This window comes from Empidonax traillii, unplaced genomic scaffold, assembly GCF_003031625.1.
Source record: "Empidonax traillii isolate 1590-97213 ecotype Southwest subspecies unplaced genomic scaffold, ASM303162v1 scaffold20:size5563877, whole genome shotgun sequence".
NCBI classification, from domain to species: Eukaryota; Metazoa; Chordata; class Aves; order Passeriformes; family Tyrannidae; genus Empidonax; species Empidonax traillii.
This window is the reverse complement of record NW_020955213.1, coordinates 19,598-44,889: the sequence shown is the minus strand read 5'-3', so window position 1 is coordinate 44,889 and position 25,292 is coordinate 19,598. Positions and strand designations below refer to the sequence as shown.

The 25,292-nt window shown below is 41.9% G+C and overlaps 1 protein-coding gene across 1 annotated transcript in view; it reads right to left on the bottom strand.

Annotated features, from left to right (window-relative positions):
- The window catches only part of LOC114065833 (collagen alpha-6(IV) chain-like), a 38,209-nt gene extending 21,003 nt beyond the window's left edge, over window positions 1-17,206 (bottom strand). Inside the window, exons 1-17 of the mRNA XM_027900024.1 lie at window positions 17,165-17,206; window positions 16,319-16,453; window positions 14,942-14,986; window positions 9,466-9,582; window positions 8,779-8,847; window positions 8,338-8,373; window positions 8,083-8,145; window positions 7,424-7,459; window positions 7,246-7,287; window positions 6,305-6,397; window positions 5,589-5,642; window positions 4,173-4,232; window positions 3,760-3,804; window positions 3,280-3,333; window positions 2,703-2,772; window positions 1,845-1,955; window positions 977-1,126 (exon numbers count right to left, since the gene is read on the bottom strand). Of these exons, the coding sequence (XP_027755825.1) occupies window positions 977-1,126; window positions 1,845-1,955; window positions 2,703-2,772; window positions 3,280-3,333; window positions 3,760-3,804; window positions 4,173-4,232; window positions 5,589-5,642; window positions 6,305-6,397; window positions 7,246-7,287; window positions 7,424-7,459; window positions 8,083-8,145; window positions 8,338-8,373; window positions 8,779-8,847; window positions 9,466-9,582; window positions 14,942-14,986; window positions 16,319-16,453; window positions 17,165-17,206 (1,222 nt within the window). The remainder of the gene's footprint in view (window positions 1-976; window positions 1,127-1,844; window positions 1,956-2,702; window positions 2,773-3,279; window positions 3,334-3,759; window positions 3,805-4,172; window positions 4,233-5,588; window positions 5,643-6,304; window positions 6,398-7,245; window positions 7,288-7,423; window positions 7,460-8,082; window positions 8,146-8,337; window positions 8,374-8,778; window positions 8,848-9,465; window positions 9,583-14,941; window positions 14,987-16,318; window positions 16,454-17,164) is intronic.
- Window positions 17,207-25,292: the final 8,086 nt, after the last annotated feature.

Below are 25,292 nucleotides of genomic sequence, written 5' to 3'. Positions count from 1 at the left end.
AGCTCAGGAAAGACACTAAATGGCAAAAAGGTTAAGGGGACTTGCCCTGTCCCTCACTTCATGACTGCAGGATTATTTTCTACATCTGTTTATATGCTGAGTAGAATGAAACATAAGCTGACGGGAACAGCAGCGGAAAGTGATCCAGCAATCTAAAACTACACTGTCTGAAAACCCTTCCCCTCAGTGACAACAGTAAGACCAAGTGCTGACCAGCACCGTCTGATGTGCCACGGAAACAAACTGCAATCATCAGCTAAACACAGCTACAAGAGCTTTACAGACTCTGCAGAAAAGTGAGCCAGATTTGACTGGCAAACAGTTATTGATACGACACCCCTTATTTCTTCTGCACAGAAAATCATTCCATCAGATCATGCTCGCTGGCTCCATCACTGAAGCGTGTCCTGTTTGAAAGGTTGGCTCTCAAAAATAAAACAGGCTGTTTGGATGCAGCTTATGGCAGAATGGTAAACCACAAAGTTTTGTAAAATCAACCCTTTTCATTTAACACTCAATTTCTGAGGAAAACAAAACAATGCATAATTAATTAATCAGGCCATCTATACAAATGAACGTGTAAAAATAAAATCACATTTCATTAGATCTGAGAACTGTCTCTTCAGGCATCCTGTCTGACCCCTGGTACCCAAAGTATCCACTCATGAGACAGACATTTACCTCACGTGTTCATAAGATCATGGTCTATTCTTTACCTAAGCTAATAAGAGACTAGCCTAGAATTCAAAGTGTCACAAATTGTGTTTACATAACCTTGTGCTTCAGTCTTTCAGGCCACCACTCTTAACAATAATTAGCTCTATTTCCTTACCTCACAGGAGTGGTTGCTGTTATACTTAAGTTTGTGGGTTACAATCAGGTGTCAGTCAAACATTTAAGATTTACTAAATACATATAAATTTGTCTTGTTTCACTCTGAATCCAATATAAAAGCAGATGTAAAATATGTACATACGTGGTGGCCCAGGCAATCCTGGAGCTCCTGGCAGACCCGGTAATCCACCTCTGCCAGGAGGGCCTGGTAATCCAACTGTTGCTCTTCCAGGCTCTCCCACTTCACCCTTCACACCTGGAATACCTGGAGACCCTCCAGGGCCCATTCCATCTAGACAACAATGACACAATGAGCAGTCCTCCAGCACAAAACACATTCCAGTATTTTTAACGCTGGGAAAATGATTGTTGGGCCCTGAACTACAACCATGTTAGCACAGAACAATTTGTAACTGTACACAAAGGAAAAAGTACTAATTGGAGGCATCAACAGCCTTAAATTTACACACTCCTTTGGTCATTCAAAAAACCTCACAGCATCATTGCAGGCCACAACTTAACAGATGACATTCAAGTGAAACAGAAACTCCTGAGTGAGATTTTTGACAGGGCAAATGCGTTGCACCAGCTGTGGGTTTATCCAGATAATCTGTTAGCTCGTTATTACAAATATGAAAAGTCATTAAAAGGATTTCAGAAGCATTCACTAGGATTTAAAATGTGGGAAGGGTTCTTCCAACCAACTCAGTCAAAATGGAAATCAAACAACAGCCTCCTGTGTGCACTGCTACACCAAATAGTCACACATGAAGACTTACCTGGGCTGTAATAACTGTGGCACTAACTGTGCTCTCTTCCAAGTCAACACAATTGGCCTCCCTATGTGTCATCCCTGTCTCCTATTTCTCATACAGCAGTCTGCAAATAAGTTGAAGGAGCAGGGAGAGGCTTGCTCCGACACCTTCACCATCTCCAGGCCACTACCCAGAGAATTCCCAGCAAAAACCACAGCAAACAGCTTGTAAGGGCACTGTAAGTATCTGCTTTACCTATCTCCAGGCCTGGAAACCCTGGTGCTCCTGGAAGGCCTGGTAAGCCACTGATCCCTTCATCTCCTGGAGGACCAGGTATTCCTGGGTTTCCAGGGTCACCTGGTGCACCTATTAGACAAAGAGGAAAACAAGGAAGAAAATGTCAGAATTTCTGCTGAAAGCCTCTTCAGTCAGTTCCTGCAGTGACCACTGATCTCATGGACAGCAAGGGCTGCCAAGCTGTTAGCAGGAAGCCTGTTAGTCAAAGTTAGTAATGATGAGGAAAATTCCTCCTGAGCTGTTACAGAGGTTGTTTCAAACTTGACCACATGAGAAGGAAGAAGAATAGGAGAGACTATACAATTTGCCCCCTTACCTTTATGGCTTCACAGACTGTTCCCATTGAGGCCTCAATCAATTGTGGCATTAATTAAGCTCATTTTCTCAACAATATTCTTACCACATTGAACAACAAATAACAGCAGAATCAACAAATAACAGCAGAATGACATTCAGAGCACCCATTACCAAGCAACACAAGGAAGCCACTTTTCCTTGGTACACTGAAGACAGACACAGAGCAGACACGCAGCACTTCCCCGTGCTCACAGTCTGCCTCCCAGGCAAGAAATGTCAACTTGCCTTGGAACAGATCATCCTGCAATGTGGGGATGAAAGGCTTTCTGTAAACTCTGAAGTTATAAACCAAGGACCAAACATATCCCTATGCCAACAACATAGAAATTAAAGGAAGAATAACAAGGGATGGGTTAGACCCCACATACAATGTGGAGAAGTGGTAAAATACAGAAAGAAAGTAAGTTGGATCAGGGAAAGTGCTTTAGATGAGTTCCAAAACAAAATGGAAATGGGTACCTGAAATGACTACACCTTCCCTGTCAATAACGACAGGAGGGCCTGGGGGACCGATGTCACCTAATTCACCCTGCAGAGAAAACAGATTCATGCCACACTGAGATGGGTGATGGAGACGAGGAGAGCTTGTCAGGAAACACAGTGTATTGTGGTACCCATGTCTGTGGTCATTCTCTAACCATCATTCCTTGTGTTGGTGAAGAATTCACTTTGTTCTACTATTCATAATCATCTGCTCTCCCGAATTACACCCTCCTCTCTGATGAAGCTGATGGCTGCTACTACCCAGCTATCCTCTGAAGGCATCCCATTACCTCAGTAGGAAGCATGGACTTGTATATCCAATCTGTACTGGAGAAGTTATTGTATCAGCATATCAGGTAGATGATACCTGTTCACCTTGTGCTAAAAGTTCAACAACCACTCACTTTTATGCTTAACAATAAAGTAAATGAGGAACTGAAACATACTGAAAATTACAGTAATACAGAGGTAAAGAGAAGGTTTAGTTAGGGCAACAATACTTCTTTATTCATACAAATATCTTTAAAAGAGCAATGCTTTAGTGAGAAGTTACCTTCATGCCTTCAACTCCATCCAGTCCTGGATAGCCTGGGACACCTGGATGACCCTGCAAAATCACACAGGGAACACTGGTACACAGTGAGGCAATAAGTGGCATTATTTGTTAGCTGAGACATCTGCAGTGCCTGGACTTGGTTCACAAACCCAACTCATTGTCCTACCAAACATCTGAAGAAGAAATAAAGAGAAAACTGATGGCATCAGTTTCTCAGCATTCACAAAATATCAGAGCTCCTTCAGGCCTTCCTTTGCTATAAAGGTGGTGAGAACCTGTGAGCAGCACAAGGATGTGCAAGTTAACAGGGTTAACTAGAGAGACAGTTCAAGAGACCTACAGTTTCACATGGACTTTCTACTTAGCTTCACTATTTTAATCCATCAGAGAACTTGGAGCCACTAGATAAGGAAATCAGTAGATCTCAAGCAGTTAGGTGGTTTCTGTAAGTACAGTAAAAAATAAAAGAAATCTCACCTTTCTCCCTGGAATCCCATCAGATCCATCCAGTCCCAAAAGGCCCTAGAGCAGCCAAAAAAATTCCCTTTCAGAGGTTTCATCTCAATTCGATCTTATTGTATCAGGCTCCAAATATCTCAGCACCAAAGAATGAGAAGTTAAAATTTTCAGAAGGAGAAGCTACCACTGATTTTCCTATATCTCTCAAATATTAACAATCATAATGGGAAGAATTTAACAGAATAACTGATAAAAGAATTCTTATCTTATGATAAGACTATCTATTGGTTCTCTTGTTGTATGGTGCTGGCTAATGTGGGACTCAGCCCTATGTCTGAGACTCCTACATGCTTTGGGAATGCTTCTGTTCATGAAGGGCCCACTTCATGTGTTTAAAAACAGGCATTTAAGGACTTTGGGAAGTTACTTACCCTGCCACCTGGTAAGCCAGGCACACCTTTTTCTCCTTTTTCTCCAACACCTCCAAAGCCCTGAGGAAAAACATCAACATTAAATCTGTGTTCTGTTTGTTTGGAACTGAATAGCACAGCGTTAAGTAAAGTGAGCACAAACCAATTTATGAATATAAACAGTACAACAGAGAGACAAGGGGAACAGACTGTTTCTGCTGGCACTGTTTTGCCCCAGAAACACACCCTCTATCAACCAGAGTTGGCAGTACGTGCAGTGCAGTATCTTCTTCATTCCCCGAGACTTTCACCCATTTAAATCACAGTAAATATTTCAGTTACAAATTCAAGTGACAGCAAAGACCCTCCAATGCTACTCTGTGTTCCACTCTACATTTAGAAATTATTTGAAATCTCATTTCCTAACATCAGCAGCTCAATGTGCTCAGAGCTCACTTTTCACTTCTAAAGCCTCAGAATGGCACAGAACGAGCATTTTCATGCTCAACATTTGGTGGCTTTCCCAGTCAGCAAGAACTATCAAATCCAGAGACAGAACACCAGGATTTAATTTCAGCAAGAGTTGCAGTAGTTAAGCAATTTTCAGGCTTCAGTCTCAAAATATCTTATGGCTGAGGTTAAGTTTGCACATATGTTCAACTTCACCAGCTTCAATGGGTCTCTTGTGATGCACAAAGCTAAACATGCACATAATGGAGCATGTCCAGAGAGGCCAATAATAAATTGTACTTCATGTACAGGTTTCTCTTGCACGTATTTCTACCAGAAACATCTGTACATTGAAAGAACTGGCAAACAATTTATCTTATTAGTCAGAAGTTCCTCAAAATATTTATACCCTAAACTTAGCGAACAACCCCTGTTTACAAAAGATTATAAGCTGGGAAAAAGTTCTCTGGAATCCATGGATAAATTGTTGTTCTTGATTCATATAGAGAAGATGCTGAACATTGCTGAGTTTATGAGCACTAATGTTAAACAGCCCATTTTAACTGGATATATATAGACACAGAAAGATCTGCATGTGCTTTACAGCTTTAAATTAAAATAACAAAAGATGTGTTTAGACATAATTAAAGGGAAAAAACTAGAATTTTTAAAGATGTCTGTGGGCCATCAAGGAACACTGCCATCAAGTGGCCAAGTCCTGGGTACAGCCACATGCAGGTTTCCTCTGAAATGCTGGCTGCCTTCTAAGTGGACAGTAGGACAGCATTATCCTCCTCGTATCCACAGCACAAAAAGCTATCAGATTAGTGTGTACACTCTGCAAAAGGTCTTGTGGACATTCTTATCAGATTTTCAAAGTTCTCTGGTGCCTAGAAACTCCTGTGGAGACCTTGTGAGTTCTTCAGAGGGTGTGGAACCATCTAACCCACATTATAGCACAGATTGAAAACACTCCTCTGTCCTTACCGGAATGCCAGGCAATCCTGTGTCTCCAGGTAATCCTCGAGGGCCTGGCTCACCCTGCCAAGGGGGAAGACATGAGCACAATAAATCCCTGTGCCTGTGAAAGCAAGACTTTCCCCAGCCCACCCCTCATACTCCTGACACCTAAAGCAAGGCAAATACATTGGATTTGTGTCACCATGTACCAGACAAAGTGTCTCTCAGCAGATGGACAGATCCCAGGTTAATTCAGTATGCCTAATTTTAATGTGTATAGAGAATTTTTAACAAGATCCATACAGCTTTTATAAAAACACTGATGACCTCAATATGTATCTCAGCAAATTCCAGAGTAACAACATAAAGGTGAGAAATCTGATTATTTCAGAGCAGTGTGCACCAAAGCAAGAGCTGGAGCTTTCATTTATTTTTCTGAGTTTTTCGCTTCAGCTGACACAATTTCACAAATCCAACAAAACCAGACTACAGTTCATTTATTTTTAGGATTAATGATGAAAACCTTAAATAGCTTTCAGATTTCTCCTTCTGAGAGGTGTACATCCTCTAGTGGCCCACAACTTTGAGGAAAGAATATTTTTATTCAATAGCCATTTGACAGAATAAACTAGTACAGAAAATTATTTTGATTTGGAAATGTAAGAGCTCTCGCTGTCCAGTAATTTCGTTAATTCTCGAGTGAAGGAGCGTGAGGAGAGGGTCTATAAACTGCATTTACAGACCTTTTCTCCTTGCTTTCCTTTTGGAAATCCCATGAATTCCAGTATTCCAGTGGATGGTGGGGGACCTGGAGGACCAGGCAGCCCCACGTCGCCCTGTTGAGAAAAGAGGAAGATATTATCATAGTCAGGACATGTTTAATTTTCTAGGGAAGTGACCTACTGTCCCAGAACAAATCAGGAGAACAACAATTCTTATCATATCTCATGTATCTAAATCTGTGTGCCTGAATGCTGGCACGGGAGCTTGGTCATGGAAGTCAGAAGTTCAGAAGGAAAATTAAGATGACCAAAACAAATTTGTTTCCAAAAAACATGGCAAGGGGAAAAAAAAAAAAAGGCTCAGCACTTAAATCAACAGGAAACCACTCCAGAAAAACTTTGGGGAGAAATATCAAAGAAGAGAAGGAACTATTAGAAATGTAGAATGCTGAGAACTAATTTTAACAGCAACAAAATCAAGTCCCAAATTGAGAACTTTAAGAAGCCCCATTATGCCAGTGTAAATTCTCACAGAGACTGCAGGGCATTCACTCAGGGTACTGAGACAATAAATTACACATTGGTTGACCCAAAGAATACCATGAAAGCTAAAAAGAAAGAAGTCAGTGGAATAATTCAAAACAAGAGGTGAGTGTTAAAAGCAACTGAAAGAAGGTTGAAAAGATGTCTAAGGACCTCATGTCTTGATAACCGTGAAAATACTCAATATTTTCCCTTTCCTCCTCTTCACCCATAGAAAGCTCCCATTCTGTTTTTGTGTACCAACAGATAAGGAACCAGCAAGACTCTTTAGTATTTGGACTGTTAATCAGTCCAAGAGAAGTAAAGGAAAAGGAAAGGAAGAAAATGCTGGAATCTAACAACTTCTAGAGGAATAAGCTGTGATGGAGCACTACAGTATTATTTCATGCTCCTTCCACAACAGAACAAGTTTCACCTACCTTTTCTCCTTTCTCTCCTTGAAAGCCTAATCCCATGTTACCCTGGGAGAGAAAAAAACCCACGATGAATGAATAATAAAACAACAGCAACAACAGCATCACTATCCTCTAGGCCCACAGAACTGTTAAAAACCCAACAATCAGGTGTAAAAGGAAGACAGGAAAGGTAGGTACTTACTTTTGGACCTGGTGGCCCAGGGGGACCCACTGGACCCTAAATGTGAAGAAGAGCAAGATTTTATTCCTCTTGATTTAATTAGGGTGCAAACAACTGGAGCAATGCTGGGATCTGCAGTGGTGCCTGAACTTTCTTGCCTCCAAACCAAAACTGCTACACGTGGTCTTAGGTCTTTACATCTCTAATAGCACAGCCCTTTGACACTGTCCTTAATTAAGAGCAAACTTCAACTTGAAATCAACAAACATGTAGTTTGTTTTTACCTCTTCCCAATGGAAACTCTCTGTAGGATCTTGAGAAGCAACTCTAGCACAGTTCATGATAACAAAGGCTCCAAAAATGCAGAGATCAGACTATTCCCTCTAGTCCTGAGACCAGGAAGGGCTCAGAGCATTATAATGTGGTGTTTGTGCACAGCACTCTGGAGCTTTGCTGGAGCCCTCACTCATGACTGTTGCTCTGGACACTCCAGAGATCAGAGCTGTGATCAGATTAAACCATCCAAGACTGAGCACTCTGGGCTTGAAGTCAGCTGTGCTCAGTGCTGTCAGATGCACACACACTTCTGTTCACTGTCAGGACACAAAGACAGACCAGGAGGGAAAACTACCACGAGTTTAACTGTTCTGTCAACAAGTGCAATACCTGAGGTCTCTCACCTGCAAACCTGGTAATCCTATAGGGCCTGCAGAACCTACGGGACCTGGAAAACCTTTTGGGCCCTACAAGAAAAACAGAGGACAAGTAGAGAATGTGTAGCATTTACCCCATCAGACCCCAAGCAAAGACAGAGTGAGTCTCAGAAACATTAAATAATACCCCCTAATCTGAAAAGTGTCCTTGAGAACCAATACATGAAAAGGTACCTACTTAACATTCTTTAAAATCATTATTTTCCAAATTAAATAACTTACAGGAATTCCATCCAATCCAGGAAGACCATTTTCTCCCTAAAAATTACAAATGCATGAGTAAAAATTACACAACAGTATTGCAACAAACTAAAGGGATCATAAAGTATTGTATAACTAGAAATATTTGCTGTTACTAAACACTATGTTAAGTGTAAAAGGGAAAATAATTTGAAATCTGTGCTACCATATTTGAATTGGGTAATGGAGAGCCTCCAAAACTCAGGAGAAATTACAACCATTTTATTTATGTGTAACAAGAGAAAATTAACTTTCAAAAATTATTAACTGTAAGAACACTGCAAAACACACCATGCACAGCTCTGCATTCAGACACGCCCAAGACACCTGCAGCAATCAAACCTGCAGTATCAGCCCTGCAGCCTGCAGGACATCAAAGTATTCCTCGTGCTGCATTTTCTCCTATGTAATGACAAGTCTTACCTTCATTCCTTTAAGACCACCTTGAGCAAAAACAGGTTCTCCTTTAAGTCCTTTTGGGCCAGGACGACCCTGCGTTTGAAAAAAAAAAAGGTAAAAAATAAATTTCTGGGAAAAAAATACTGCTTTAGCTTTGAAAGAATCTATAATGAACAAGGCAAACTCCTGGCTCCAGTAAACTGTAAAAGTACCACTGATCCTTTGTCAGAGAAGCTGTGCTATTATGAGAACTAAAGGCTTCCTGCAGCTTTAGAAACACAAGGTTCAGCAAACATGTCTGGAATTTTCCGGCTTATATTACATTTCCCTTTTATTTTAGGTCTTTGACAACTTTAGATCCTATTTGAATTTGTTTGACATGGTGTAACACCCCTGTTCATATACATATACAAGCCAATAACTTGAACTGTGTCAGATAGAAGATGTTTCACTGTTTCTTCTGAGTTGGCTTGAACAGTGCCAGTGACAATGGTATAACTTGGTGTGGGATCATGCTGAATCCACAGGATCTTCATTTCATCCTCAGAGTGGGATTTCAGTAAGAAAATTATACTGAGCTCCAACAGTTGTAATAAACTCAGGGTCATCTGGGTTCTTCCTAAGCACTTGGCAGTTACTTCTCCAGCAATGCCATGAAAAGTAAACCCTGGCTTGGTGACTCCAGAACACTGTGTTTGGGTTGGGACGTACAGGCAGCCCAGGTGGGCCAGGAAACCCATCTGATCCAGAAATGCCAGGGCTCCCAGTGGTACCATTGCAGCCATCGGGGCCGGGCAGACCTCTCGGTCCAGGCTGCCCAGGGTGACCCTGTGTAAATGGAAAAGAAGAGAATGACTAACAGGATCCATTATTTTGTTAGTAATAACGTTGTCTCCAGAAAACTGCTCTCGTCCCTCCAAATGGCAACGCAACCCAGAAGAAATGCACAACTCCCAGTCAAGCAGACTGCAGCAGAACCAGCATCTTCAGCCAGCATTGTTTATCCTCCCTCAAGGTTGAATCCTAGAACATTGGCTGCATTCAGCTCATTACCTTTTTCTCCAAGGGATAATTTTCTGAAGTACATAACTTGTGCATGAGTAGGTCCCTAAAGGGCAATACTCATCCCACAGCAGTTCTGAAACATATGGCACGTAACAGTGTCAGACAGCACACAAGGGTGCACCTGACACCAGGAATGGGGGTTGCTCATGTGAAAACAAGAGCAGAGGCAGACTCAACAATACTGAGCATTTATAATTCCAATCTGCTTAGAGTTTCAGTGACTTCTCTTCCTCTCCAGCATGGATTCTTTCTTTTAATAGATCAACAGATGTTAAAGCTCCAGCATCAGGCCATTCAAGCAAAATAGCTTTACTCATTATACTGAACTTTAGACTGTAGGCAAAGCAACTGGGAGAAAGTACCAATTCAATTAACAACATTTTTAGAAAGTATTTGTAATACCAATTATTAATCAAGCAGAGCAGAATACAATTGTACCTAACTTTGATTTCACATCTCTTTTGCCCTGGTACAGCTCTAGTAATTTGGAGTTTACTGAACACAGTGCTGGTGCAAAACAGATCAAAGTTTGAGACTTTATTTACTTTTTCTTCAGTGTCGTACAGGTATGTGAGGGCGGAACACACAAAGGCAGAGCTGTCACACATATTGCCCAGGTTTCAAGCAGCTCCTTATTCTATACTCCTTTTCCCTATAAATGAGTCCTGTGGTGCTCAAAGACAGTGTTTTGAGGCAGGAAGAAAAATTAAACTTATGGAGACAGTATCGGTAACTTGACAGTTCTCTCCCTCCTCTCCGTACATGGTGATCTTGACTCATCCCAAAAGTACTTTGATCCCAAAGATCCATCCTTAAGATATGGCACTAAACAAGGTATGACTCACACTAGCAAAGAAAAAAAAAAAAAAATGGATAAAATGGAGATAAAGCAGAACATTAACAATCCTTCATGCCTGACACTTAAAACAAAACACATTTGCATCACTAAAGGTCTTCCTGATCTACGCCAACTGTGTTTGCTCTGATCAAACTCAATTGCAACTTGACAGTAATGAAAAGCCCTTTATCTAAGGATCTTAAAACCCCTTGCAGAAATGTGGGAATGCTATAGTCTTCATTTTATGGGTGGGAAGTTGGGGGCACACAGTAGCAGAGTGACTATCCCAAGGTTGCAGAGCAACTTAGGCCCTAATTACGTAAATACTCAAGCTGATCACTGGTCCCAGCTGCTGCCAGGAGCACTACTGCACACTCCTGCTTACTCATACCTACCTCCTCCCTGTGATGGCACAGGCACAGGCACAACAGATGAGTGAGAGCAGGAAACAAACACAGCAGAGAAATAACTGTTCTGTTTCTTAATGGGGTTAATTTTCAGCCAAATGAGGTCCTTGGTCCAGCTCATTTGGCAACTGCATTGAAATTTGTGCCAACAAAATGGAGAGAGCTCAGATCTGCTTTCTGTCAGTCAATAAGGTACAAAGTGAGTGAATGTCAAGTGCATCTCAACTACAGGATCAAGGCAGCTCAGCCAAACAAGCTTGAGACTTAACAAGACATGCAATAAAGTTATCCCAAAGCATTAGCATCAGTACCAGTTGCTCTGATGATTAAAGTCAGTTTGTCAAAATACCCTCATGTGGTATGCAAGCAGGGACTTGCCAGGCCCTGGTAAAACCACAGGAATAAATTGAAGCACCGATTTATTGCTACTTGTGTTTGTCTCTTAGAAATTATTTCATTTGGTTCCCAAAGCAGGAACAAATCAGTGGCAACCCACCAGTGTCTATCAGGTCTTTCACTTCATTTACAGCATCACCAAAACCAGGAGCTATGTGGGACAAGTGCACACATATCTGGTTACAGCATAAGGTGACCAGCTGCAAGGTTTAGTGAAGCTGGAGGGCCAACATCTGCTCCTCAGAGCGAGGCAACAGCAAGCCAAGCTGCTAAAGCTTCGGAGCTGGCCAAGAGCCAGCCTGGCACAGCTGGCTGGTGTCCTCAGTCCTGGGAAACGCTCTGGGTGAGATCTCCTCCTCCTGCCCCAGTCTGTAAGTGGCCCAAGGGATTCTGGTATCCTCTCAGTGTGAGAGAAGGGCTCACAGAGAGAGGATGTCAGGTATGCTGAGCACAGTTCTGTGTGCTCAATAAATCTATGCCTGTCACTTAATCCCATGGCATTCATATCTGTGGTTCTGAGACAAGGAGTGACACAGGCTGACACACAGGCACACACATACACATGCTGTCTCCTGCTTTAGGAAAAAAATCCACAGTTTCCTACTTTCCAGCTAATCTGCTATCAGAACTCATAATGTTTTGTTTTAAGAACCTTACCGGAGAAGATACTGAACACCCACAACTGACTTCCTTGAGAGCTGTAAAGTTCTGCCTTAAATTACCCTTTTTCCTAAGGATTTAAAATACTGATTTAAAGAGCTGTTTTCACCTGAAAAAAAAAAAAAAAGGTGATTAACAGTTTCCTTGCTCTCACCTCCTCTAATTCCTGTTTTGGCAGATGTGCCAATTCAACACGAGCACCTCCATTGACTAAGGTAGAAGACTTTCACAGGCTTTACTTATACATGTCAGGGTGACTAATTTACAGATCTGAGTTAAAACACAGGCTGGAGAGGTCACTCCTGGTCTCTGTTCTCACAAAAGGAGACATTCCCTGTGAGACAGATAAGGAAACTTGAACTGGTTATGTAGGCCCTCACTTTATCTGACTCCTGCTTGTTCACTGACACTGTGATCCCAAGGGACCCCTTTTCTAAATCAAACAGCACAAAGGCAATCCCAAGAGGAGAGCTCAACAAATATTTAAAAACAGAGAAACAAACACAACTAAGGGTGAATACAAAGCTAACTGAATAAACAGTTTTGTGGATTGCTAAGGCAAAGTGGCCTTTCTGCAGCCATCACCAGGTGCTTGTGTTTCCTCTAGGAGGGTCACAAAACTGCCTCTTCATGTAGCTCTGGCTTTTGTGGCACAGACAAGGGCCCACTTATCATAAAAGTATTTCCTTCTACAACTCCTTGGACAGTTCATGAAAAGCTGTACACATTTCCCAGTTCCAGCCTCTGCCAGAGGTGTCCTTGAATCTTGTCCTATAGGAAAAAAAAAACTCCCAGAGTAGGGCTAAGGATTTAAGGGTTCCTTCTACAGCGTGACGTGAAAGTCCAGCAATAAACACATGGAGCTGCTGTATTTACTGGGTTAAAGGGATTAGGCAGGCCAGCTGCAACAACATGATTTACTTGCCACCCGCATTCCCCAAGGGAACTCTGTGGAATACCATTTCCCTTAAGGTCAACTGTGGGATTCCCCTCTGCATAACAGCCTTGCAGTCCTTTGGAGATGACTAAACTACACCTGCCCAGCCTAACAGACCTGCACATACAAAGAATCTCCCTTCATATTCAGATGTTAATTCTTGTGCAGAGAAAGCAGTAATATTTTCATTCTCTCTTTCTCTACCAGCACACACATGGCACTCTCTCCTCTGCTCTGAATTTCACATATCCATGTAACATGCATATGTTTGTATACATTTCACAACAAACCCAAGCTACTCCCTACCCTGAAATGCAATGGCAGAAGAAAAAATATTTTCTCAAGCAGTGGTGGTTGCTATTTTCACCCTACAATGGAAGCATTTATCTTACTGGCTAGAATGCAAACAGTAGGAACTAGTTTCCCTTCCCCCTTTTTCTGCCCTGCAGTTGTGGCACAGAAGAGACACAGTGTTGAACACTTTGCTGTTCATGACCAGCCAAATCTGCCTCTTTGCCATTCACCCACCTGCAGAACACTGTGAAGCAGAGAGAGTAGATCTGCATATGCTGGAGGCTTTGAATCCTCTCATCTGCCTCCCCTACTCACTCCTTGGAATGCCTGTTGCTGCCAACTACCTGGCATTGGCTGTTGCTGTATCTCTGCCTTCCCTCATTGTTGGGAATCCCCTTTCTCCAGAGCCTCATCTGCAAAAATACCCTGAGAACAGCATGTTCCCACAGTGTGTTCAATTAAATTAAGTATTATGGGAACTGTTTGTTCTCTTCAGACCTAGAGAGTTGGCTGGTGGTAAAAGAACAAAAAAAAAAAAAAAAAATAGCAGCAAGGGAGTAGAGCAGGAGAGAAAACAGGCAAGGATGAGCAGAGGGGGAGTGAAGGACAAGGGCCAGGAAGGAACTGGAATCAAGCAAGCTCATTTACAGGGCCAACTGAGCATTTTCAGACAATCTATCACAACAATTCTGTTGATAGGAAGAAAACACAGCTCAACAGTTGGAGCTCCTGGCCAGCTGAGGAAGCTACGAGGATGAGTAAGAGGATGAGTGTAGTCTGAAGGCACAATGATACAGAGGATGGAAAAATGTCATCAAGGAAATAAAAAGAATTATAATACCAGAAGGAGAAAGAAGGATGAGCTAAATAATGTAGGAAGGCCAAGGAAGTTTGGGGGCAACTTCTAAAGCTGGCCCAGTTACAATTCACCTGAGGTAGAGCAAAAATCTTTGCAAAAATCACTGGGGAAAACCAAAGCAGAAGAAAGCTGACCAAAACACTCCAGGCACATGATTTTTTGTGAACAACTGTCACTAGAAAGTTAAAGTCCTAAAGAATGGAAGAAACAAGAAATTCCTGATGGTCAGGGAAAGTGGTTACTGCAGAAAGAAAGACTGAAGTGAGGCATTAGCAAAGTTTTTCTAACAGAGAAATTGGTCTCCATCATCACAAGGTTTTAAGAATTGATTAGAAAATACCTCCTGAGAATGGCCTGGAGCACATCTGATCATGCCTGTTTGGCTCTCTGAGGTCCCTTTCTATTCAGTAAGTGTATGATTGCATGATACAGTCTACACATAGTGTTGAGGGAACATGGTGCTGAAAGAAAAGCATATCAGTGATGCAGTGGATCCCCATGTAACTCAGGCTCAATTCCTCAAAGGTGTCAACTTTCTATTATCCTATAAGAGGATCCAAACCTCTTACAAAGCAGCATGGAATCACCAGGTAAACTAACAAGCACTGCCATTGTCCTCCAGCGAGAAGCAAGCAATTGCAAGGGACACTAAGCATGTGCTAGGACAGTCTCATTGTCCTTTTGTTTGTGACTCACATTCTGGTAATTTATTTCTATACATGCAAACTTACTGGGATCCCGTTGATGCCTTGAAATCCTGGAACTCCCATGGGACCCTGAGGAAAAAGAGTACAGATATTTCAGTTCATCTGTCTGTGCATTTCAGTTACCTGGGAGATATTTTTCCCTCCCACACTTTGGTCTTGGACTTCAGCTTTCAAAACCAAAAGGAGAAAATTATCCCATGGAGATTCTCTCTGACCACAGGGGTCAGGGAAGATAGGAACTGAGCATCTGAGCCTAACTGGATGCCAAATGAGTGTTTCTGGAATGTTTTAATCAGGCAATTTAAAGTAAAAAAATAATCTCCTACTGCACATCTGGGGAAAACAAGATGCCAGGAAAACAAACAATCTGGTATAAACTTAACTCTCAGTGTCACCCTCGACTTTCCAAGAGTTTCAACAGGACTTATGTGTTTTTCTGTCTATATGTGGATAGGACCCCCAGAGATATGCAGACCACTGCATTAACTTCAGACCACCCTGCCCAAGTCACAAGTAATTACCACACTGTTGGTTTTACTGCTCTGCTCTGGATAGTAGCAAAACAGACTGTGGAAGCAGAATATCCAGCCTAAATTGCTCCTGCTTTGGAGAGGTGAGTATATTGCTTCCACAAAGGATAAAGAGAGAGAGAATCTTATGACATGTTGGTCTTGAACATGTATCCACTTCAGTGGATAGGAACAATTCTGGAGTAAATAAGGGATATCTTGAGTGCAAGGAAATTGGTTCTATTTGTTAAAGGACCTGAGCACTCTGAATCAAACAGACTGGCAAGATCTGTACACGGTCCCAGAATGCAAGTCTGCATCCCAGTGTCCCAGATGTCCTTCAGATTTTAGAAACCAGGCACTGCATGAAGATAAACTACCCACGTATATCCAACTCTTTATTACTGAAAGCACCTTTTCATACTTCCATTCATTCTTTGCCTTGCTCCAAACTCCTCATTTGATGATTCCTTCCTAAGAAGGGAACACGACGGATCCTGTGGGCATTGAGACATTTCTCTGTTTACTGTTCTGCCTGTTCTTGCACACTGCAATCATTGACACCTCCACCTTATGGGCTACTCCATTTAATATGACACAGTTTATAATATCCTTTCTGTTAGAAATAACTTTGCACCTGGCAAAGACTGCTTGAAATAGCAATAGTCATTGGTCCATAGCTCATCTACCAGGACAGGTACAGTGTTCAGCAGCTTTGGGATCTGTATTCTCATTCAAAAATAAATGCAGATAATTCTCTACAGAGAAATACTTGAAATGCTGTTGTGTTCTTACCCCTGGACAGGTAGTCTAAGATTATCTTTAATCACTCAAAAATATATACAAGGCCATAGATCTACTGCAGGGACAGAAAAGTCACCACTGAGCTTACCTTGTCACCTTTCTGTCCAGTTGGTCCAGGGGGGCCCACTGCTCCTCTCTCACCTTTTGCTCCTGGCAAACCTTCTGGGCCAGCAAATCCAGGTGCTCCTATTGGTCCTTGAAGCCCAACCGGTCCTGGTCGACCCTAATATAGAATAAAAAATAAATCAATGCACCACATTCACAAGCTCCTTTGTAATCACTCTTTCTGACCCAATTTCCAATGGAATTTGATACATCTCAAGGTTGTTAGGACATCCTAAAGTTTTCCCTGTACATTCTCAGATAAGGAGTTGTTAGAGGTTACTTCAGGTAAGCCAAAGAATCACAGAATAGAATATCCTGAGTTGGAAGAGACCCACAAGGATCATCAAGTCCAGCTCCTGTCTCTGCACAGGACAACCCCAAGAGTCACATTATGTGCCTTAAAGCATTGTCCAAACTCACCTAAAACTCAGACAGGCTTGTGCTGTGACCACTTTCCTGGGGAGCCTGATACAGTCCTGAACCACCCTCTATGTAAGGAGCCTTTTCCTAACATATAAACTAAACCGCCCCTGGCACAACTTCAGACCACTCTCTCAGGTCCTGTCACTGGTCACAGAGAGGAGAGATCAGTACCTGCTCCTCCTCTGCTGCTCCTTTGGCTTCCCCTCCAGACCTTTCACCAGGACTACCTCTGAAGCTCTCCTTTGGACATCCTAACACCTTTATACATTTCTTATGTTGTGGCATCCAAAACAGTGCTTAACCATTCCTGCAGCGAGGAAATTTTTCTTAGTATCCAACCTGAACTTCCCCTGACCCAGCTTGAGGCCATTTCCCCTCAAGTCCTATGGCTACTTCCCCAGCTCACCACAAGCTCCTTCCAGAAGGCTGCAGAGAACGAAAACGTCATCCCTGAGCCTCCTTTTCTCCAGGCTAAACACCCCCAGCTCCCTCAGCCGCTCCTCATGGGACTTGTGCTCCAGACCCTTCAGCTGCTTTGTTAACCTTCCTTGGACACCTCAACGTCCTGAGTTTCAGCAGAAATCTCCCCTTTCCCAGGCGGTTTGTCCCTGGCCATGGACAGCCCTGGGGGAAGGAGCTCCGTGCTCTCCCTCAGGGTGCAATGGCGGGGCTCTGCCGGCAGATGGAGCAGCTCCCGCAGCCGCAGGGATGTGTCGGTGGAAAATGCACTTCATGGTCCAAAATGCACTTCATGGCTCTGCTTTCCATGGGACAAAACGCACTTCGTGGCCCTGCTTTCCATGGCACAAAACGCACTTTATGGCCCTGCTTTAAACGGTACAAAATGCACTTCATGGCTCTGCTTTCCATGGGACAAAATGCAGTTCATGGCTCTGCTTTCTACTGAGAAAAGACAGTCAGTGGCTTACATGAAGTCATCCATGCATTGCATTAAAACATATAGAATGGAGGGCGAAGTTAAAAAAAAAAAACACAACAACAAAAAAATCCCCCTCAATTATCCTCTACACTCATGTCCATGGAAGTATTTCTCTTCCATTTCCCTAACTCTGTAAAACAGCAGAAGGAATGCAGCTCCCTGCTGCAAGTGTTTTAGTAATCTCAGCTGGAGGCACACAGCCTCCATGGCTTGGCAGGTAAAAGACTTTTACAGTTAATTTAAAAATGCATTGTTACATGTTTAAAATCAAACAAAGTGGAGGGGAAAAAAATGTAATTGATTTCAAAAATTCTTTTTTCAGGATCATTTTTACTACCTGCTTAGGCTTAAATATTTTTTTTCTGTATTCCACGTTTATTCACTACTGGAGTAGTTTTCTTTTAAGTGCCACAGTTCTCCCACGTCAGTCTTTCTGTTGTGATTGTTTCATCCTGGCCTTTTAACTGAGGTCAAGTGCATATTTGATATTTCATACCTTTTCTGTCTAGACACTGTCCATAGTATACACTTCCAGAGGCACAGACTCCCATCTGAAAAGGCTTTTCTGTTGATTAATTTAAGCTCTCTTCACTCTGGCCTAATTATCAGTGGAATCCTTTATATTGGGAACCATACAATGAGAATATTAATCCCCAAATCTTCAGTGGCCCTTGGCAACCATACACAAGAAGCATGTTATGAAATCACACGCTTTGCTCTCACTTTCAGTCTCAGCTTTAACTTTATAATTTCCCATAATCACTAGATATTCAGTCTTTCAAGAAACAACTCAAAAATCACAGATTGTAGACTGTTTACCTCAAGGCAACACAGCACTAACCAGACATACCCTAAAAACAGGCACAGTTAGAGCCAACCACCACCACAAAAGCAACAGCATCCAAGAGTCCACCCAGGTTTGTAGAGAAAACACATTGTGAATTCCTCACTTGTTTGAACTGCTAATACTTCTGTATTCAATTAGTTTGATTGCCTGGTTAATGATAGTGTTTCACAATGACTGGAACTGATAGCAATTCACATTTTAGGAGGCTTTTGTTTTGCTCTCTAAGATGGGGCAGTAAAGACCAGCAACTACACCTTCTGCTTGTGTTTGGATGAGCAGCTCTCTGACAGAAGAATTAAATATGTTCTCTGTGATTTCAGGGCCCACAGCTAAAAATCTCTCTTTGCCTTAGTGCCCTACAAGAAAGATTTTAACAGCACTTGAAGACTTTGTCCAGTGCCTTAGAGTGTCACTAAAGCATAAGGACACAGTAAAGTGCTTCTAATCTCTCTGATAATGTGATTATACCATGATAATCAGGCTCTCAAGAATGCTCACTGTGCCTTTTGAAGTCTGTGTGGATGGAAATCACGTTTTCTATGCTGAAACAAAGGACTTGCCTCCACTGCTGAAAAAGCAGCATTTTTCATCACTCAGTAGCGCTCCCATGAACTGTTCCAAGATCAGCACATTGGGAAGAGCAGGCACGGTGGCTGCAGGAGCAGTTCCAGGATAAAAGCACAAGCAAGACTCAGGTTTTACCACAAGGTAAACTTACAGAGTTCAGTACCAGGTGGAACTACTGCCTGACCTCACTGAGTTTACTTTGTGGTAGAAAGTTAAGTGCCTAGTCTTTACTGTGCTTTGGCATCAGGACTGCTCTTAATCAAAGGACAGGAAGGATAAGACATTTCTTAGCAGTGAGGACAAGCTTAAATATAAAATGTGGATTACATCAAGCAAAACCTACAGTTAATCAATGGATCTCCCTGTTTTTATCATTAATATTCAACATGTAGTCCAGCAGCCTGTAGAAAAGCCATTAGTAATTACTGCAAATTGTATAATTTTGTCTTCCTGCCTGCATGACAATCATTTTTTAAAAAGAGGAAAATTATAGACTGTAGTAACATCCAGCAAGAACAAAGCCAATGAAATTACTGTGACTTGTGAGTGTTTTCTCAAATGCCCACTCGAATTTCATATACTTGAGAACTGTGACCTGTATTCTCAAATGTATTTGTGTACCAGGCTTTTACTGCGCTGCAGCACTAGAAGAGATGCCTGCCATCACAAATATGATGCTGGTAAAAAATAGGTTTATTTCTTTACATACCCAGGGTGTTTTCATGGATCATTTCAGGATTTTGAATCAGTTTGTGCAACAAGTGCAGCATGAATCGTATGCATCTCTGCTATGCACATATCCATTGCAAACCATTAAAAATACACAGCTGGCTCAGAAATGCAGCTTTTCATACTCAATGTGTGGTAAGCAAGAGGAAAAAATGACTGGAACAGGAACCTCCCATTGCTTCTGAGTCATCACACTGCAGAAGGTGGTAAAAACAGCGGCCTGGAAGTGTAACTTGATGGCAGCGTCTTTCAAGATGGAAAAGGTTCTGCAGCATGGACCTTCTTCCCTACACCCTTTTAATCCATCTGCATCCCAGGGTGTCATGAGGAAAGTCCAGTACAGTGGATAATGATGGGGCCTCTCTACTGCTGCACAACCAAACACATCACAGTTTTCTCTATTGTCCCTATCCCTTTTGCCAGTTCTAATACCTCACATAAATTTTCGCCCACTGAAGCAGAGCTGCTACACATAGCATTGCAAATTCCAAGCATTCCTTATTTCCCATTGCCTCTGTGGGCTTGGAGGACAAAGCGTGAATCTATTTGATTTGTCTCTTTGATTTGTCACCGTGCAAAGCGACACACGTGGCAGTGCTATGGAACCAGCGGACACGTCCCTGATTTCAAGGACAAAAAACAAGCACATACTTACTTGGGGAACAGTTCTACCGGCCTGACTCCCTGTCAAATACCAGCTCAGTGATTCATCACCACAAAGGATACTGAGATTCACTAGGGGAGACAAATCCAGCAGGTCTAGTAACTAAGCAGAAAATGCTACTGATGAGGAAGGGCAGAACTGATCCCTACTTCTGCTAGTAAATTTGTAGACTGTCTTATTTCAAGCATCAAAGCACTATTAATTTTCTCAGCAAAATTAAGATCCTGTGTATGACAAGAGCAACTGAATTTAAAGATGCTCATGTTTCCTCAAACTAAAACGTAGTTTCTTCTCTATGAGAATTCAGTGACATTTTTAGAGAAAATGCTTTGTAGATGGAAGCATCTTATACCTGTTTGAGTACATGAAGGTAAACCTGCAGCAGTGGTTATTCCTTGCTAGATAGAAATGGACCAGCACAAGAGAGTCCTGGTCTCAGCTGGGGCCCCACAGTTCTACTGTAATAATAATAATAATTACTGATGAAAACCCCTTCACTATTTTCCTAAATTACAGGTCAGGTATCCAGTGCCCTGCTCACATTCCAGAGAAAGTAATTGTTCTCTCTACTGAAAAACGCTTTGTACTTTTAAAGAAAATTATTCTTCAATTTTTCTTGTAAAAATTTGGGTGAAGTCATGTTCAAAATGGCTTCTTTATTTCCACCATATAGTTTACTGTTCCTCTGCACAGCTTTTTGCCCACACACAGCATGAGATGAATACACAAAACTATACATACACACAAAAATAATGGTCTGGAAAAAAATCCTGTGCAGCAATCCTGCTTCATTCAGCAACTTCTCAAAAATCTAATAGTTTGGTTTGGGTTTTTTTTTTGCTCTCCTTTTAATTTAAGGAAAGATATTAGGGTAATAATGATTTTTTTTTTTTTTAAATTTTAGGAAAAGAGTAAATTTATTCCTGTACCTTGGGAAATTCCTTGGTATCACAATGCCTTTCAGAAGTTTTCTGTTGGCATGTTCACGCTGCCGACTGCCAAGGCCACTCTGGTCATCTCAGGAGCAATCTTTTAATGTAGTAATGAGCAACTGCAGGCTGGCTCTCATGACAATTTCCAATTTTAGTTCGTGTCATAAACTCCATTTTCAAAAAATACTTGTTATTTCCAGTAAGCCTCACTAGACATGACTGCAAGCAGAAAACCTAGGTGATTAAAAAATGCATGTGTATATGTGTGTATATACATATATATATATGGTTTTACACCCTATTTTTTAACTGCTTTAAAAAAAAATCAATGAAATTTGATTCTATAAATTCATTTGATGAATCCCATCCTTCAGTAACAAAGTTGCAATGGGTGGCTTACCACATTATAAATATGAAGCCTAGATTTTAATTTTTTTTAAATCTTTATTTTTAAATCGGATATTTAAATCTATGAAAAGTTTGTTCCTTAGAATGCTCGATCTCCAGTTAAAAACTTTCATGAAACATCCTGATCCAATCAATTCCACATATTTGCTATTTCTATTTATAATACACAAAGAGACCACATACTGTCATCCTTTTCCCCACCACGGACGATGCCAGGAGTGACTCAGTATTAACTTAAATTAGTTATTCCATTTTATACTTCATGACTTTTGAAGTAACTACGAAAAAATACGAAAGTAAAAAAGGATGGCTTTAACTCTGACTGCCTTTTTGCTTTGATGTTCTGCAACGTCCGAGTTAGATAAGAAAGTTAAGTGCACGTGGAAAGGCTCCAGAGAGCACAGATAATGTCAAAATCAGTGAAAGCCCCGTGTGGGCTGGAACATCTGTGTGAGAGATGCAGCAGTGAGGTATCCAACAGCTTTCCTGCACTGGGCTTCAGAGAGGGTCCATGTGTAACACTGAGCACCACACCAAACGATGGGCACTGCAGAAACAGAGAGATTTCAGTCATGGGGATTTTTTCAAACCGAGAATCAACGGCAGGATTTACAAAGTGCAGGGATGACTCACACTGTATTTCAATTAAATTAATTATCGATGTATGAAAACTCTGAGTTGAAGCTTATTTTTAAGGAGCTATGCTACGTATTGGAATCACATTTACCTGCCTTTTCCATGATCATCAGCCAGAATAATGGTTGCTTTTGAGCAGAAACAGCGCGAAACATCAGCCCCAGTGTATCATGGCAGCAGAGGTGATCACCCCTGAATCCCCAGCTCAGCCACTGTTTGTTTAAGCTAATTGCCCATGAGGCTCAGGTGATACACATGGTCATCTAGGATGAAATTTTTGCTAGTCTGACTGATACCTTTAGGGCCTTTTTTGTGTTTTAAACTGGCAGGGCAATACTAGGTTCATACAGAAATGGAGAGAATTCATGTAGACAGCACATGAGGCTGATAACAGGCACTCCTCTGAAATCACACACATGTTCACTCCTGACTGAGGCAACTGAGGAAATGAGGCATGAATGAGGAGGTAACAGGCAGGAAGCACTCCTACACCTCATGGAGCTCTGGCAGTACAATACACTCATCAACATTCCGAAAAATAGGGCTTATATTGAAAGACTGGATTACTTGATTATGAAATCTTAGCAAAAATGTGAAATCTTAGCAAGGAGGTCTAACTGACTTCAATTTACTTATGAACTAAGCTTTTTTTTTTTTTTTTTTATTTAACAAAAGAGCATAGTACAGCCAAAGGTTTGGATGGTTTATGAGATTTTATGGTCTTTTGCAACTCAGTTCATCTTCTCTCCCTCAAGCCCTCAGTGCCTAATCTCTAAAAAATGTTTTAGAAAGCCTTTACAGTTCCCCGACCTGTTCACATAGGACAGCAGCTGTCATAACATTTTCCTGCCCTTAACTGCAGGAAGAGAACTGTGCACATCTCTTGACAGCAGCACAAGTCCTGAATTGAATTTTAATACAAAAGAATTAGTTATTTCAGAAGAAAACACGGGTTTTCTCTAAGACTTCTTTCCATTTTCCTGATGGCCGTTCAGGAAAGTAGACAAAGTAGCATATGCAAAGTATTTTCCTCCCCAGAATGCACATAAGTCACCTCTGATGAAAGCATGGCAATGGAAATGACCAAATGACAGCTCACCGAAACAGGAGATGGGTGGAATGAAAAGTGAGGGTCACAGCCCCTGGCTTTACTGGCTTTCATTGCCAGGGCTTTTCCCTCACCAGGCTGATGTGTAGATGCCACTGGTTCTATTGACAACTCTCTTTATTAACTGAGTTTATACAATTCTCAACCCCTGGCTGCAGGCCGTGCAGTATGTACACTGTGTAAATACATATATATACACAATAACACATATGTGCATATGTATCATCTCTCCAACAAATTTGCTAAGATCAAGCATGTTATTTTCACAAACCATCTAAAGGGGTTTTCCTTAACTCATTACTGAGAAGATACCACACTAATCATTTATATTCCACAAGTCCCTTGAGGAAAACAGATACTGAATTATAGTAACTTCCTGGACATCCAGATCAGGGCTGGTCCCACAAAACCACAGCTTCTGGCTCTCCTTAAGATACACCCTACAAGGCACAACTTTTCCAGGGACATGCTATGGGCTGGTGAGGAAAGAACATGCAGTGTTGTGTTATTTTCCCTTCCACTTATTCCTAGCACCCCACTGAACAAACCAAACAAGCCAATGTGTTTCTAAAGAACCGTTTAAGTGAACAGCGACAATGAACTTGCTCCCTCCCCCTCTGGCTGGCATTTCCAAGCTGCCTTCCTCATGGGCTCAAGTGACAGAAGATTCATTGTTGCAAAAAAATGTTGTCAGTAGAAAATTAGCTGTATTAAGTAGTGTACTGAACAAGTGAAATCTTGCCAGTGTCAGGCCTGTTAAGACTATTAAAGGGACATTGTATCTAGGAAGGCAGGGAGGGTTCAGCCACATGCTGAAGCCGAACAGACTCCAAACCTCCACAGGGTCTGCTATGTCCAGATCTGTTAATTTGCTTTGGGCTCCTCTCCAGTTCTTTCTTTTACAGCAAACCCATTTTTTTTTTTTTAAATTTCTAACTCCCCTTGCGAGCAAAGGCTGTGAAAAGGTAGTGTTTCCTCAGAGACAGAACAGGGATGTGGACAAGGATCTAGCAGGAAGTGACTGCCCGTACCAGCATTTTCCCATCTGCTATTCCTTAGCAGATAGGATGGATTGGGCTTCCCTCTGGCACTGAGGGGCAGAACCACTGACTGTCACACATCCCACTCAGGCACTACCCAAGGGAATCCTGCACAGAGAAACTGGCAGGAGGAACAGCACATCTCAGGGGGCAGCTTGCCCTTCCATACACAGAATTCCCTGTCCTTCAGCCCCTGCACCCCCATCAGGGATTCTGGAATGGAAGACTGAGACAAGAAGGGCAGAAGGGAACAGGGAATCGGTAATAAAAAGGTCAAAAGTACCTGTCCATTGGCTCACAGTTTCTAGTACTACGTTATATCTACATTTGACCACTTTTCCTGCCTGGGAACTGGAAATCAAGCACAGCCAAGATATGTCCTGCTTCGCTGATAACGCAGAGATAAGGAGGTAACTCAGAGATAAGGAACAGAGCCAGAAGTGTGATCTGGAACAGGAGCTATGGAAGCCACCTCTGCTCCAGATGATACAGAGAGCTTTCCATTCCCCTCATGCTGTGGGAACAGAGAGTGTCCCCTTGCACCAGATCTGCCCCAAACACGACATTCAACCAGTAAAGAAAGGAACGAGGATTTAACAGCTTGCCTTTGAATCTTCACAAAAGTTGCTCAGTCTTTTCTCATTACTCTTTGCCTATCAGCAG